This window comes from Eublepharis macularius, chromosome 3 (genome assembly GCF_028583425.1).
Source record: "Eublepharis macularius isolate TG4126 chromosome 3, MPM_Emac_v1.0, whole genome shotgun sequence".
NCBI classification, from domain to species: domain Eukaryota; kingdom Metazoa; phylum Chordata; class Lepidosauria; order Squamata; family Eublepharidae; genus Eublepharis; species Eublepharis macularius.
In genome coordinates this window covers 92,636,581-92,651,321 of record NC_072792.1, presented here as the reverse complement: position 1 = coordinate 92,651,321, position 14,741 = coordinate 92,636,581, and the positions used below count along the sequence as shown (strand labels likewise).

The following is a 14,741-nucleotide window of genomic DNA, read 5'->3' as shown; positions in this document are numbered from 1 at the left end:
ACAGCCCAGGGGTGCCACAATGGTGGGCACACTTCTGAGTGCCAGCTGGTCCCTGTGAAAGAGCACCTGAACCACAGACACCCTCCCTCAAATTCCCCCACCACCTACAGAGATGGCTGGCCAGCCAGCCCCATTGTTCCCTATGATGGGAACCAACTGCACAACAAAGAATAAAACAAGAACAACACAAAATAAAGTTTTTTAAAAATTATTTTCTCCCTTCCAAAGTACAAGTAGGCAAAGCATTATGACACATAACACCAGCAGTCCCCCACACAGAAAAATAACACAACTCACTTAACATCAGAGAATCACAAAGCACGATTCCTGTCAAAAACACTTTATTTCTTGAACAGCTTTAGGCTACACAGCAGGGGGGGAACACCAAAGGGCATGGCAGCAGTATCTTACACAAAAATAACACAACTCACTTAACATCAGAGAATCACAAAAACACAATTCCTGGCAAAAACACTTTATTTCTTGAACAGCTTTAGGCTACACAGCAGGGGGGGAACACCAAAGGGCATGGAAGCAGTATCTTACACAAAAATAACACAACTCACTTAACATCAGAGAATCACAAAAGCACAATTCCTGTCAAAAACACTTTATTTCTTGAACAGCTTTAGGCTACACAGCAGGGGGGGAACACCAAAGGGCATGGAAGCAGTATCTTACACAAAAATAACACAACTCACTTAACATCAGAGAATCACAAAAACACAATTCCTGGCAAAAACACTTTATTTCTTGAACAGCTTTAGGCTACACAGCAGGGGGGGAACACCAAAGGGCATGGAAGCAGTATCTTACACAAAAATAACACAACTCACTTAACATCAGAGAATCACAAAAACACAATTCCTGGCAAAAACACTTTATTTCTTGAACAGCTTTAGGTTACACAGTAGGAGGGCACAAAAGGGCATGATAGCAATGTACTACAAAAAATAATACAACCCACTTCACCGTTTTTGACAGCAATTGTGTTTGTGTGATTCTCTGATGTGAAGTGAGTTGTGTTATTTTTGTGTAGTACACTGCTTTCCTGCTCTGTGGTGCCTTCCTACTGTGTAACCTAAAGCAGTTACAGAAATAAAGTGCTTTTGACAGCAATTTTTTGGGGTGATTCTTTAATGTGAAGTGAGTTGTGTTATTTTTGTGTAAGATACTGCTTCCATGCCCTTTGGTGTCCCCCCCCTGCTGTGTAGCCTAAAGCTGTTCAAGAAATAAAGTGTTTTTGACAGGAATTGTGCTTTTGTGATTCTCTGATGTTAAGTGAGTTGTGTTATTTTTGTGTAAGATACTGCTGCCAAGCCCTTTGGTGTTCCCCCCTGCTGTGTAACCTAAAGCTGTTCAAGAAATAAAGTGTTTTTGACAGGAATCGTGCTTTGTGATTCTCTGATGTTAAGTGAGTTGTGTTATTTTTCTGTGTGGGGGACTGCTGGTGTAATGTGTCATAATGCTTTGCCTACTTGTACTTTGGAAGGGAGAAAATAATTTTTTAAAAACTTTATTTTGTGTTGTTCTTGTTTTATTCTTTGTTGTGCAGTTGGTTCCCATCATAGGGAACAATGGGGCTGGCTGGCCAGCTATCTCTGTAGGTGGTGGGGGAATTTGAGGGAGGGTGTCTGTGGTTCAGGTGTTCTTTCACAGGGACCAGCTGGCACTCAGAAGTGTGCCCACCATTGTGGCACCCCTGGGCTGTGCAGAATTGCCCAGGGAAAGAGAGTTTAGAAGTTCCCAGCATAGGGAACAAAGGGAGAGGGCTGGCCTTTGCCAGCCTGTTCCTGGGGTTATGGGTGTGGGGCAGGTGGGGGTGGATTTGGGTCTGTGAGGGGCTAATGTGGGGATTTGGGTCTGTGTGCGGCAGCTGGGGGGGAATTGGGTTTGTGTGGGGCTGTAAGGGGTGGACTTTAGGGGCTGAGAGGACCTACTTGGGGAGGCCATGAAATGGCCCCCCCAAGTGGGAGCAGTCTGAGCCTTGGTGTGGGGTGGGAGGAAGGGTGGGAGAAGGGCCCCAGAGGGCTGGGGGGCATTTTGCATGCAAAATGCCACCCCTGGCAACACAAGCCTCCCCCAGCTGTCAGTGGTAGAGATTAGAGCACCTACTTGGGGAGGCCATGAAATGGCCCCCCCAAGTGGGAGCAGGCTGAGCCTTGGTGGGGGGTGGGAGGAGGGGTGGGAGAAGGGCCCCAGAGGGTTGGGGGGCATTTTGCATGCAAAATGCCACCCCTGGCAACACAAGCCTCCCCCAGCTGTCAGTGGTAGAGATTAGAGCACCTACTTGGGGAGGCCATGAAATGGCCCCCCCAAGTGGGAGCAGGCTGAGCCTTGGTGGGGGGTGGGAGGAGGGGTGGGAGAAGGGCCCCTGAGGGTAAGGGGGCATTTTGCATGCAAAATGCCACCCCTGGCAAAGGAAGCCTGCTTCTTCATTTTTTCCCCATAGGAAATAATGAAGAAGATGCTCCTTTATGGGAGGATGGGGGGACCTGCTTTGGGGGGCCATAACATGGCCCCCCAAAGTCCAATCTGTCTGAAACTTGGGTGGTTGTTAGAGAAGGGTTAGAGGAAGGTCCCCACCAATTTTGGGCTTATTCGGTGGGAAAATGCCTCCTCCAGGCGTCCTGGAAGACGGAGGCATTTTCCCATAGAAAAAAGCCGAAAGAATGCCGAAATAATGCCGAAAGAATCCAGAATCCCGAATCCCGAAAGAGATTCTTGTTTCGGCTTTCAGCTTTAACGATAGAGAATTTTCTTTCGGCTTTCTACTTTCGGCTATAGCCGAAAATTTTTGGCTTGCACACCCCTAGTCCTGACACTATTGTTCTCAGCTTCACTGACACTCAGATTCCCTCATCAAATTAAGGTGTGCATCAAAGAGAGATGCAGATTTGGGATTAATGTTTACTTTCTACTCTGTGAATGTTCAGAGCTTAAAATTATCTTCCTAGGCAGACCAAAATTCCAGATCATCTTTTCTAGCCTTCAGAATGTGTGTAGGAGGGAGGGGGGGCATTGTATGTGTTAGTGTGAAACATTCAACAGAGCAAAAGAACTTTTCTTGTATCACCTAAGCTGCAGATAGTCAATGAAGTTTCAGGGAGCATTTGGTATTTTTGCTAGTGATTTTACATGAGGAAACATGGGATAGGTCTGAGAGGACTTCAAGGAAAATCTCTGCTCTTTGTCAGAGTAATTTTGAAAACATGGCCGTGGGGATGAAGAAGAAAAGCACAGTAGATGTGGCTGCTGGCAGAGAGAGAATGAGAGAGCGTGTGTGCACCCTGGGCTTGAAAAACTTTTGACGTGCACTCATCTCTCTCTGGGGATCTGATGTGGGATAGCAGATCTGGTTCTCTGTAGGAGTATCCTTGTGCTTCCCACTGTGCTCCTCTTGCAAACTGCAAACAGAACAAATACTACAAAAATACTCTCAAAGTGTACTAATCCACCACGGAAATGAATGAGGTACCCTCTAGCTCTTTGAAGTTCAAGTTGCTTAAAGGAGTGGGGTGCATGTACCAGTAATCCAGTTTTTCCATTTCTTATCTTTTTATTGCATTATTTCCCCACTTTGTATTACAATGTTTATTATATGGCTTATACAGTTCATGCATTGCTAAATTTTGTACTCGACCTGGAGTAAGAAAGAATAGACTATAAAGTAAGTAAAAATAAAGTATGCTCATATTAATTGTTCTCCCCATTCCACTCCCAATAGCACTTCAGTTCCTGGGGTGACAAGGAAGGGAAGCCCCCCCCCCCAGATTTAACGTCATTCTGGAGCTCCTGGGCCCATTCCCTGCACTCCTCCTCTTGCTGGACAAGTGAGTGGTGGCAGGGGGTGGAAGCTGGGAGCAGAGGACCCCCTGCCCCCTGCCACCACTGGTGGGAGCAGGGGATCCCCTGCTCCCACCAGGGAACTGGTAACCCTAGCTGGAGTTTATACGAGAGTGAGTGTGATGATTTCCAGACCCTTTTCTCCTTTCCACTGCCGTTCCATGGACCTTACTCTACACTGTTCCTGAAGGTCTTCCAACCTTCAGAAATGGTTTAGAAAGAAATGATTTTGTGGTTTATAATGGAGAAATTATTTGTGAAAATTTCTGCAATTGCTATCTTTTGTGGCTTTTTGCAACTGATGGCTGTTTGGGGATTTTAGGAGACAGATGCAACATTATCAAGATCTGAGTTCAGGATAAGATCACAGAAGAGAGAAAAAGAGCATGCAATCTTCTAAACTACTATACTACCTCTAAACCAGGAGATTTCATTTAGCCAAAATGGCTAATAGTCACTGATCTATCCTCTACAAAATCTGTGTAACCCCCTTTTAAAATCCATCCTTGGAAGTGGTCACTGTGTCTTGTGGTAGCAAACTCCACATTAAACCAAATGGCATTAAAATGCTTGCCAAGATCTGCTATTCCTCTTTTGAAAAATCCAGTTTCTAGATATTCTTTGCGAAAAAACTAGAAGGCAGAACTTCAGAAATTTCTACCAAAACAAAGTCTCCACAGCAAAAGCAAATATGAGAGAATTGCTCTGGGTCAAACTAAGCATGCATTGTGCTTGAAGTGCATGAGATACATGCAGCCCAGTAAGGCCTTTCTCTCCTGAATTTCATGTTCAACTATTTTTTTTCCAAAATTAATAGCTGACAAATGGAAAGGTCACCATGGTGATAATATGGGACTGCCCAGGCAAAGCCCTTGCTTGGCCATGGAAAATATGCAGAGATTGAATAGAGTTACCAGGTCCCCCAAGCCTCTCAGTGGGAGGTGGAAGACCAGTGCTTACCTTTCCAGCCTTCCCATAACCATCCTCATGTGCATGTACCCCCACAACAGTGCAATGATGTCACTTCTGGGAAGTGACATAATCATGCAGGTGTGGGGGCATGCACACACTTCGCCATGGGCCAATTTTGGCCTCAAACAGGCCTGCTGGGGGCCAAAATCAGCCCATGGTGAAGCGCAGAAGCACTCTTGGGGTGGTGCACACTTGGGAAGACACTGCCCCTGGAGTGCACCTGGGAGGGAAAATGCTATGTTTGTGGGCACTTTTTAAAGAACTGGCCCTGGTGCAACCCGTCAATTCTAGATTACTCTGGCAATGACAATATAGATCAGTGCCACGGCTACACACTTTGTGTGTATACACACATAAGAACCTATCAACCCCCCCCATCCCTCCCACTTTTTCCTTTGAGGGACCTGGCAACCCTAGTAGGTTGCCAACTTAGGGTTGGGAAATTCCTAGAAATTTGAGGGGTGGAACCTGGGGAAGGTAGGGTGTGGGGAACAGAGGGGGCCCAGCAGGGTATAATGGAAGGCTTTCAGGTACACACTGGATAGGTGTTCCAGGTGCTCTCTGATGGCAGGCAAACTTCCGGTGGTTTGTCCCTCTGCCTGTCAATCTGCAGTAGGTGGCAAACCACTCAGTGATTACCCACCACTGGCAGGCAACCCGGGCAAATGGGCGGGGCACACACTCCCAGCAGGTGCATTTGCGTCACTTCCAGAAGTGATGTCATCATGCTAGGTATGGAAGAGCTCCAGCATTTCACACAGGGCCATTGGCCCCAAAGAGGTAGATTCTTAAAGAATCAGCCCTACTTGGACTGCAGGAGCCCTCCCTCAGCCAGCACAATGACATGACTACCAGAAGTGATGTTATCGCACCTCAGCTGGACTGTGTACAGGAGGATGAAGCCTGGTAAGTACAAGAGGCCTCATTCCATCAGTTGCTAGAACAGATGTCATTGGTGAAGACATGCCCCATGTGACCACCACCCAAGACTCCCAATGTTTACCAGCCACTGGCTGGCAACCCTAGCATAATGCCATAGACTCCACCCTCCAAAGCAGCCTTTTTCTCTAGAGGAACTGGTCTCGTGTGTTCTGGAGATCAGTTGTAATTCCAGGAGGTCTCCACTCCCACCAGGACCCTGACAACCCTGTGTTGGCGTGGCATTGCTTTTAAAAACAATTCCCTTTGTCAACCCTCAGTGGGCTGGTAGGCAACAGAAAGGGAATCAGGAGACCTAGCCTACCTCTCTAGGCCATTAAAGGAAATATCTAGCATTTTGAACAAGTAAATCAACACTACCCAAACTTTTTGCCAGCCTCATTTCCATCTTGTCTAGATTAATTTTCAGATTGTTTACCCTCAACCATCTGAACACAGGCTCAAGACACTGGCTTCTGGAGGCTTGGACAGTGCTGGGTGTCATCAGTATATAAAAGACTACTCACTCCAAAGCTCCTGATGATTTCAAAATGGACCCTTGGGGTACCCTGCATATCAGGCCTCAGCTAGCTTATTCTGCCTCTCCTATGGTAACTCTTTGTTTCCTGCCAACAGGAAACAAGACAGTAATCTCCTCCCCCCCCCCCAAACACTGCTTGCAGTTGATCCACCAAAACATCATGTCAATGATCTCAAATGCTGCTAGATCTAATGGTATCAGCAGAGATGGATTAACCTTATTCACGTGTACGAGTAAACTTCAGTGTATATCATTGGATAAATTGTTACTATAAATTTTGATGCAATTACATAACATCACTGCAAATGAACCCATGCACCAATTTCATTCATCTTGGCAGCTCCTTTCTATTACATATGATCACAGCACAGTTTGCCCACTGCTGATCAATCTTTTCCAGTTTCTGGATCAACTTTGTGGAATATCTTTACTGAGGAAGTGATGGGGGGGGGGGGTTGTTAGTTTTATTAGGACTTGATACTGCTTTTTGTATGGCCTATTTAACTGGCAACCATTGTTAGGGCTTTATTTTATATAGTTTTCATAGTGCTTGTATAGAGTTTTGCTGATTGACATTTTGATAGCCTTAGTTGGCTGGTTGATGTACAATATACTTTACTGTGCCTTTGTCTTGGCATACTTCAAGCTGCCTCCATTCTTAGGAGAAAGGTGGGACAAATCTTTGAATAAAAAAAAAAGAAAATGCCATGCACTGAAGTTATTACCAACCTATTACCTGAACAGCTCAGTAATGAAAAATGCCATAATATGTCTTACAGATTAGCTCCCATTACACTGTTCCTCCTCTTCCCCAAGACTGCCTGGCTTGACCCTACCTACTGTGTATGTATTAAGGCTTGCTGGGAAAATGTTCTGAAGGCATATCTATGCCACCTACTGGAGTGAACTTTTCATCTCTTCTAGCTCATGCTATTTGGACACTGCTTCTCAATTGGCTTCAGTTGGTTACTTTGATTGGCATTTTGCATTGCCACTTTAAGTGAGCACTCATTATTACTTCAAGCAAGTGGCCATCCCTGGTTCTGCTTCCAGAAGGTCCTGCAAACTAACTCTGAACTCCTGTAGAGCAAACTAACCCGTTTCTTCATTCATATGGAATAATTTTGGTAAATTGTTTATTTCTAAACATCCACACAGATGAGATGGATGTATATTTTAGCAAAAATCATGGGAAAGCATACATGAACAACTGAACAGTCAATGTTGACCAAAGACAATTCTGACTGTAAGTTCCGTGCAAGGTGACTATCTGGCATGGAGTTCTGATAAAATCTAGACTCTAAATTTAGATCTATAACATTTGTAAATGGCTGGTGTCAGTAATCAAGGTAATTCAAATATTTTGTCCATCAGTAAATAATGGAAAATGTTAAATTGATCTTATTTTATCTGAGCTGAAGCAGAATATTGGCCATTTCTGCACTATAGCCTTCTTTTGTTGCTCTGTCATTATTTGTCCACTATCAGCCTGAAACAGTTATAATTCTGTTTCTACATGGCAAGCGATATAGTGCTATATTTCTATTAAAACCACTAAACCCCGCCCTAACTGTAAATGCAATAGTGGGTAACATAATTTTCATTGAAGAATGAGGTGCCAGGAGACTAAGTTGTGTAAATAGAATTAGGAGGGGGAAGTATTCAGTTCACATACATCTATTTAAAATCATCTTGTCATGTTTTTCCCCTAACAAAAGACCCAAAACAAAGAGAAGAGGGGAGGACACCCTGTTAAGTTCCCTGCTAAGGATCCAGCTATTTGCTAGAGATTAGAAGGGCAGCCAGCCAGAGTATAGAGGTGTGCTTCTTGGGAAGGGAGGGCTGATATGGCCCAGCTATGCTGCTACCTGTGGGATATGGGAAGCAGCTTGCAGTCTTGCTGGCCTCTGCCTTTGTGGGAGGCTAGCAAAGTGAGCCAACGATGCTAGTGGCACAGGCACAAAGGAGGCCAGGTTATAAGGGGAGCCCAGTGTGGAGCTATCTCAGAAACAGCTCCTCTCCCTTTGACCCTTCCAGAGTGAGGGATTGTGTGTGTGTGTGCACATGCATATATTTCACTTCTTCCTGCATAGACATTGGCTCTGGAGAGAGGTTATACAGAAGAGATTTTTAAAATGTATTTATATTCTTGCATGAAAATGAAATAAGAATTAACAGCTTTCTGTAATTTCCTCCCCAAATTCTACCTTCCCCAGGCACTGCCCTCCTACCAATCTTTAGAAATTTCCCATGCCAGAGTTAGCCAATCCCCAGAAGACTCAACAACAGGTCTCTATTGCTTCCAGCTGGGGGAGGACACTTAATAATGGGAACTACAACACACAGTGAGAAACCACAGCCCCTACTCAAATACAACACAAAAGGCCTTGAGGGAGGAACAGAAACTAGCCCTTGCAGCTCACTTAAAACACTGCATGCATGCACACATCACAGGGCAGGAGGGTGGACAGGATATACAATTTGTTCTCAGGGGATCTGCTGCCTGTTTTCTTCCACAATGCTCTGCTTTTATATTTGAACATAAAGACACTAACAAGATCATCCTTACTTCAGTAGATGTGGAAGGGCGTAACTCAACTTAGGCACTGCAAGATTTCAAGTGCTCTCTCATTTAATCATGCAGGAATGACTTTCCATTCAGAAGTGAGTTGTGTTTTAAGATAAATATTTGTATCTGCATTTTTACTTCTTATAGAGTCTGGTCAGAAAGCGAGCACTCAGGCACTCTATTCATCTCCATGACTTGCCATACTTTAGCAGGATTAAAAGAGAATTCAAACTTGGGCAGACTGAAATAAGTGGGTCTTTCTTGTGTCTTGATAGTTGTGTGCATGTCTGCACCTCTATATGGATGCTCAGAACTGCCTTTTCCAGGATTTACTGCTTCCTCCATCCTCATCAGCCTACATATATGTTTCCTTCAAAGTTGTATGGTTCTGCACAACTTTGAAATAAAATGGCTTCAGAGCTTTTAAAATGAATGTCTGGACTAGAAATGGGCACGAACTGAAATATGAACCAAAATTAAGCATGAACCAGGCCGGTTCGTGGTTCGTGAACCACGGTTTGTCAGTTCCCATTTCTGATGAACCGCCATGAACTTTTAGGATGGTTTGTTTGGTTCATTTTTTGGTTCGTCACTGCAGACAGCCTGGTGCCAATCAATCAGTTTCCTAGGCAACAGGGGATGGACTTCCTGCAGACCTTCTGCCTACCTGGAAGGGGACTTCTACTGGCCCGGAAGTGGCCTTCTGCTGACCCGGAAGTGATTATTATCTGACCTGGACGTGCTGTTGTCACGAACCAAATGAACCAGTTCACGAACCAGGGGCAGGTTCGTGAAAGTTTGTGATTCGTGAAATTTGACAAAGCACGAACCGCATGGTTCGGTTTTTTCCTGGTTCGTGCCCATCTCTAGTCTGGACAGAAAGTGAATGACATTGGAATTCGACACATAAATAATGTTTTCTCTCAAATAAAACAATGCTCAGTGAAGTTCCTATTTATAACAAATAGATCCAGGACCATATTCACAGTATACAAAGTCTTCTATTAGTTGGGCCCTAGTCATAAAGAATGGTGTTGTGGTCTAATTATCATGTAGAGTGTCACTATATTAAAAAAAGTTTATCTTAAGTCCCTGTGTTGGGCTTCATTTAAACTCCTGAGACTAAGGACAAGGAGGCTTTTTTCTGAACACAAGGTATACTTTCTCTCTTTCTCCATAAGACACACACCAGCAAAAAAGAAAAAAATAGCAGTGAGTTCTTACTCCTCATGCATTTTTTGGTTGATATAAATTGCTGGTGGCTGTAAAGTCTCATCTTGAATCTAGGGTTCAGAATTGTTAGATATACTAAATTATGTGCAACAAATTATATCTGACCTGATGATAATTTCTTCTTTATTCAGAAGTCTAGAAACAAAGTTTCTACCTGTGTCTTGAGATGGACTGACACTGTAACTGTCGCTCTCTTTATCCACAGACCCTGCAGCCCTGGGGGTTGGTAGCCTCCAATCTGTTGTTAAGGTGTGGGCTGATATAGTGGGATGGGGTCTGTTGAGAGTCCACTGGCTAGCATATCTGTTGCGAGCTGTGGGCCCCGTTTTTGCATTCCTTCGTGTTGTAGGATCTGCAATTAAAACACAGAGATAATAGTTGAACATAAGAAGCTGCCTCATACTGAGTCAGGCTATTGGTCTATTTGGCTCAGATCGTCTGTTGTGGCTGGCAGTGGTTCTTCAGGCAAGTAGGCAAAGAAGAATCTTTACCAACACCTCTGATTTGGTATCATTTAACTGGATTTGACAGAGATTGAACCTGGACCTGCTGAATGCAAAATATGTGCTTGACAGATACACCACAATGCTTTCTGTTGTGGGTGGTAGGAACTTGATTAGTAAATGAAAGCAGTAAGGAGAGTGTCTATTAGAACTGCACTGCATATGTGGAATTACCTCTCTGATTAGGTTCCAAGCAGGTACCTGTCTTTTTGAAGAGAACGTGAAGCCTCTTTCTTGCAGGTGCCCAATGCAAAACTGAGTGGGCATTATGGTCCTGTAGTGGAGTGTTGTTGATGAAAACTGATATCCATGGATGGCCCCCAGATTGATTAAAAAATCTGCACAAAAGGGCCATGCAAAGCTAGGGTATAGATTTATAAAAATCCAGAGGAATCCTAGGTTTGTAAAAAAATCTTGGAAAATCTTTTTTTTAACAAAAAAAACTAGAGGCTAAGCCCCTCAAAGAATAACAGTGTACATGCACAGATCTCTCTCTCTCTCTCTCTCTCTCTCTCTCTCTCTCTCTCACACACACACACACACACACACACACACACACAACTTTGAGTAAAGTTTGATTGCCATAACAACCTAAATTTTCCCCCCCACAAAAACAGCTTACGTGTCTTCTTGCCCTACTTTCCATAATTTTCAATGGCAATGCCCACTTTCTGAAATACACTGGATCAAAGCCAGTTGTCTGTTCTGAGATATTCTCCCCATTTTAATGGTGACCACTTTGAGTTTTGGAAAAGTGGAATCTAAATATCTTAAACGACTAATAAAAGTAATCAAAAATGGAATCGGTTTGAGTCTCAGCATGAAATTGGATTCACCAATAGGAGTGATGTCTTCACATATAACATTACAAGACTTGTCTGGTATTGAGTAATCTGACTATTAATCACAGCCTCTCAAGTGATTAATCAGTCTTCCATTAGCTATAAAAGGATCCTGCCATTTTGACACTCTGCCAAAGAAATGCCCACAGAAGCATTTCTCACATTCAAGTAGAACAGTCTCTTTAATGTAATTTGAACAGTTTTGAATTGCCCAATGAAACCCCTTGAAACCTCAGTCCCATGAGGAAAACCAGACTGCATGTCCCTGTCTAGATACCTCATTTTAACCTTCCTTTCCTTATTGGGAAAGAAAATGTTTTGTTTTGAATTCAAGACTCTTTCTCTTTGAATGAGTCCAGAATCTGACTCCAAATTGATCATGGGTTTGCCTAGGCCTAGCCCAGTTTAGTGAGTAGCAAAGTCCTGCCCTTTTTCTTGGATTGCTTTGGGTTTTTTACCACTTGGATGCCTGGACTCCTTCCTAAGGAATTGGACCTTTACTGGACTTGCACGGACACGTAGCTATAGTCTGTGGTTCACTCCTGCAGGCTACTTCTTTGGTCTCTCTCCCACCCCACCAGTGAAATATGCTGCACAGTGTGCATGTGTGTGCATACTTGAAATATCTGACTCTTAAGGTAGCCATTTAAAAGTTGAGAACTACTGCTGAATACCTACTATTAGTGACTACTTGAATTTGCCCCCCACCCAATTTCTTGTATGACTTCCCTCAACAACATTTGTTTCTGGTTCCATTCTATTAGATGCTCAATATTCTTTCCAAGATTGTGGAGAAGCTTCACCTTATAACCATTTAGGTCCCTGCCAGCTGAGGGCATTCTTTAAGCCATGTGTTGAAGCTAAGCGAGCAGCTCCTTTAGCACTAGACTGAGAGGAGGCAGAATGAAAGTTTCTTTCTTGTTATTTTAGTGTGGATTTGTGCCAAACAGGAAAGTGGGCCATGTTCACACTAACATACATTGAGATTACTCATGTGTCTCTGTCTGCATATATAATAAGGCCCAACTCATTAGTTAGATAATTGAATGGCTGATCTGAGGACTGTGGAACTCTGCCAAAGTAGTCTCCTTTCCCCTCACTGATAGTTTTCTGGTATGAGTTTAGAATTGTATGGAAGAACTTTACTGTGCCATCCTAGGCAGAATTATGCCCTTCTAAGCCCATTGACTTCAATGGAATTAGAAGAATGCATCTCTATTTAGGATTGCATTAGTAATGTTTCAAGATTGTTTAGATTACTTGATGTTGTTGTTACCCACCTTGAGTCCCGAGATCCTCAAGAGAAAGCCAAGCATATAAATATTTTAAGTAAATAAATAAAATTTAAATTAATCTCTGTATTCCACTGTATCTGTTGGCTGATTGTAAAGCTGGCTTTTGGGACTGTTATATTCTGCATGATGTTTTATACTTGTAAGCCTATCTGTAGTTCCATTTGGATAGAAGGTCAGCATATAGGCTTAATAAATATGAATTGAATTCAAATACATGATTAAATTCAAATTAGCGTTGCCAGGTCCAGGTTGGGAAATTCCTAGAGATTTGGTGGGTAGAGGCTGGAGATGGTGGGGTTTGGGAAAGGAAGGGATCATAGTGGGGTATAATTCCATAGACTCCAGCTGCCAAAGCAGCCATTTTCTCCAGGGGAAAAGATCTTTGCCACCTGTTGTAATTCTGGGTGATCTCCTGCCGCCACCTGGAGGCTGGCAACCCTAATTCAAATATATTATTATTCACTTTTAATTCGATTGTTGAGCCAATGATCATGAGTAGACATGGGTATGAACCAAAAAAATTTAACGACTCTACAGTTTGTGGCTTGGTGCCGACGATCATCCCGAGGTAGCGAACCACAACAAACATTTTCCGTTGCTGAACCGGTTCATGATTCATGGTTCATGGGGTGCAGAATGCCCCCCATTGCACTTAGAGAGCCCATATTCCTGGGGAGTGTTTTGCAGGCTCTCCTACAGCCATCACCCAAGTTTGGACAAGATTGCAAAAGGGATCTTGGAGTTATAGCCTCTCCAATCCAAGGCCCCCCAGGGAACTCCCACTCGATACAATTAGAGCCACCGGTTGACGTTGGTCCAGTGTACAGAAGGTGGGTTTTGACGGTGGCCGCTGGGCCTGGTGGGCACTGGGAGGCAGCAACAAGCCACCTCCCCTTTAGGGGGCCAGGGGTCTGGCTGCTCGCTGGCGGCACCTCCATGTGCCCACCTGCCAGGCCAAAGTGGCACTAGTAATAATACTGTGAGCCCTCAGCTAAGGTGCCCACTGAGCTTGGCCCCAGGGCCTGGCAGCAGCCCTGGAACCAGACTGAGGGAGGGACTAGAGCCATAGCCCACCACTCCCAGAGGCCTGACCAGATCAGGCACTAGTAATAATACTGTGAGCCCTCAGCTGAGGTGCCCACTGAGCTTGGCCCCAGGGCTTGGCAGCAGCCCTGGAACCAGAGGAGATAGATCCCTATCCCCAAAATCCAAGCTCGATTATACTCTGTCTCTCTCCCCAAAGGCTAGCAAGTAGCTAGCAGCAGCTCTGTCGCACTCCACTGCTTGCTGAGAGTGAAACCCAACCTGGGAGCGCAGTGCTTTTTATAAGCTGAGGTCTCATAGAACAATGCAGGAAGTCTGTGTTTGGCCGTCAGAGCTGCCTATCAGGGTTTGCGGGGATGAGATTGGAGTGCCCGTGACTACAGAATACCCCTCCCCCTCCCTCCCCCGGGTGTCCTCTCCCAACTTGTAACCGCTTTGCAGCTCCATGGTTGGAAGGAAGACCTGCCGATCAAGGTAAGCGGGGCTTCCATTCGGGTTTCCAGAGCGACAGAAGGAGCGCAGACAGAGTTCAGGCATTCCCCCGGCTCCATTTCCAGGGGAATTGATTGATGGCGCCTGACTGTCTGGCTTCCCGAACCGTGGCCAAATGCACCAAACCAGGCTTCTTCTGAATGCTGGTTCGTTGGCTGTGGACAATCACAAACTGCCGGGTCGCGATCGTGCAATCGCCAATTTCATGGGTTTTTGAAGTTCGTGCCCATCTCTAATCATGAGTAACCATTAATTATATTGATGTCTGTGCATAAAATGTGCTTTGTGGATTTTTTTAAAAAAGCAGAACCATTATGTAGAAATCAATAGAGAAGAGATTGTGCCACAACCTTAATGCCTGTAATCCTCATTTATTCATTTCTGAGGGGTGGGTGTGAATATAGTGGTAACAGAATGGAACATAAAAGCAGAAGGGAGATATTTCTCTTTTGAAGCATTATTATTAAAATGGGGAACAACAGAATT

The 14,741-nt window shown here is 44.3% G+C and overlaps 1 protein-coding gene across 1 annotated transcript in view; it reads right to left on the bottom strand.

Annotated features, from left to right (window-relative positions):
• DSCAM (DS cell adhesion molecule) overlaps nt 1-14,741 on the bottom strand; it is a 540,743-nt gene that overhangs the window by 35,826 nt on the left and 490,176 nt on the right. Inside the window, exon 29 of the mRNA XM_054973688.1 lies at nt 10,234-10,431. Within this exon, the coding sequence (XP_054829663.1) occupies nt 10,234-10,431 (198 nt within the window). The remainder of the gene's footprint in view (nt 1-10,233; nt 10,432-14,741) is intronic.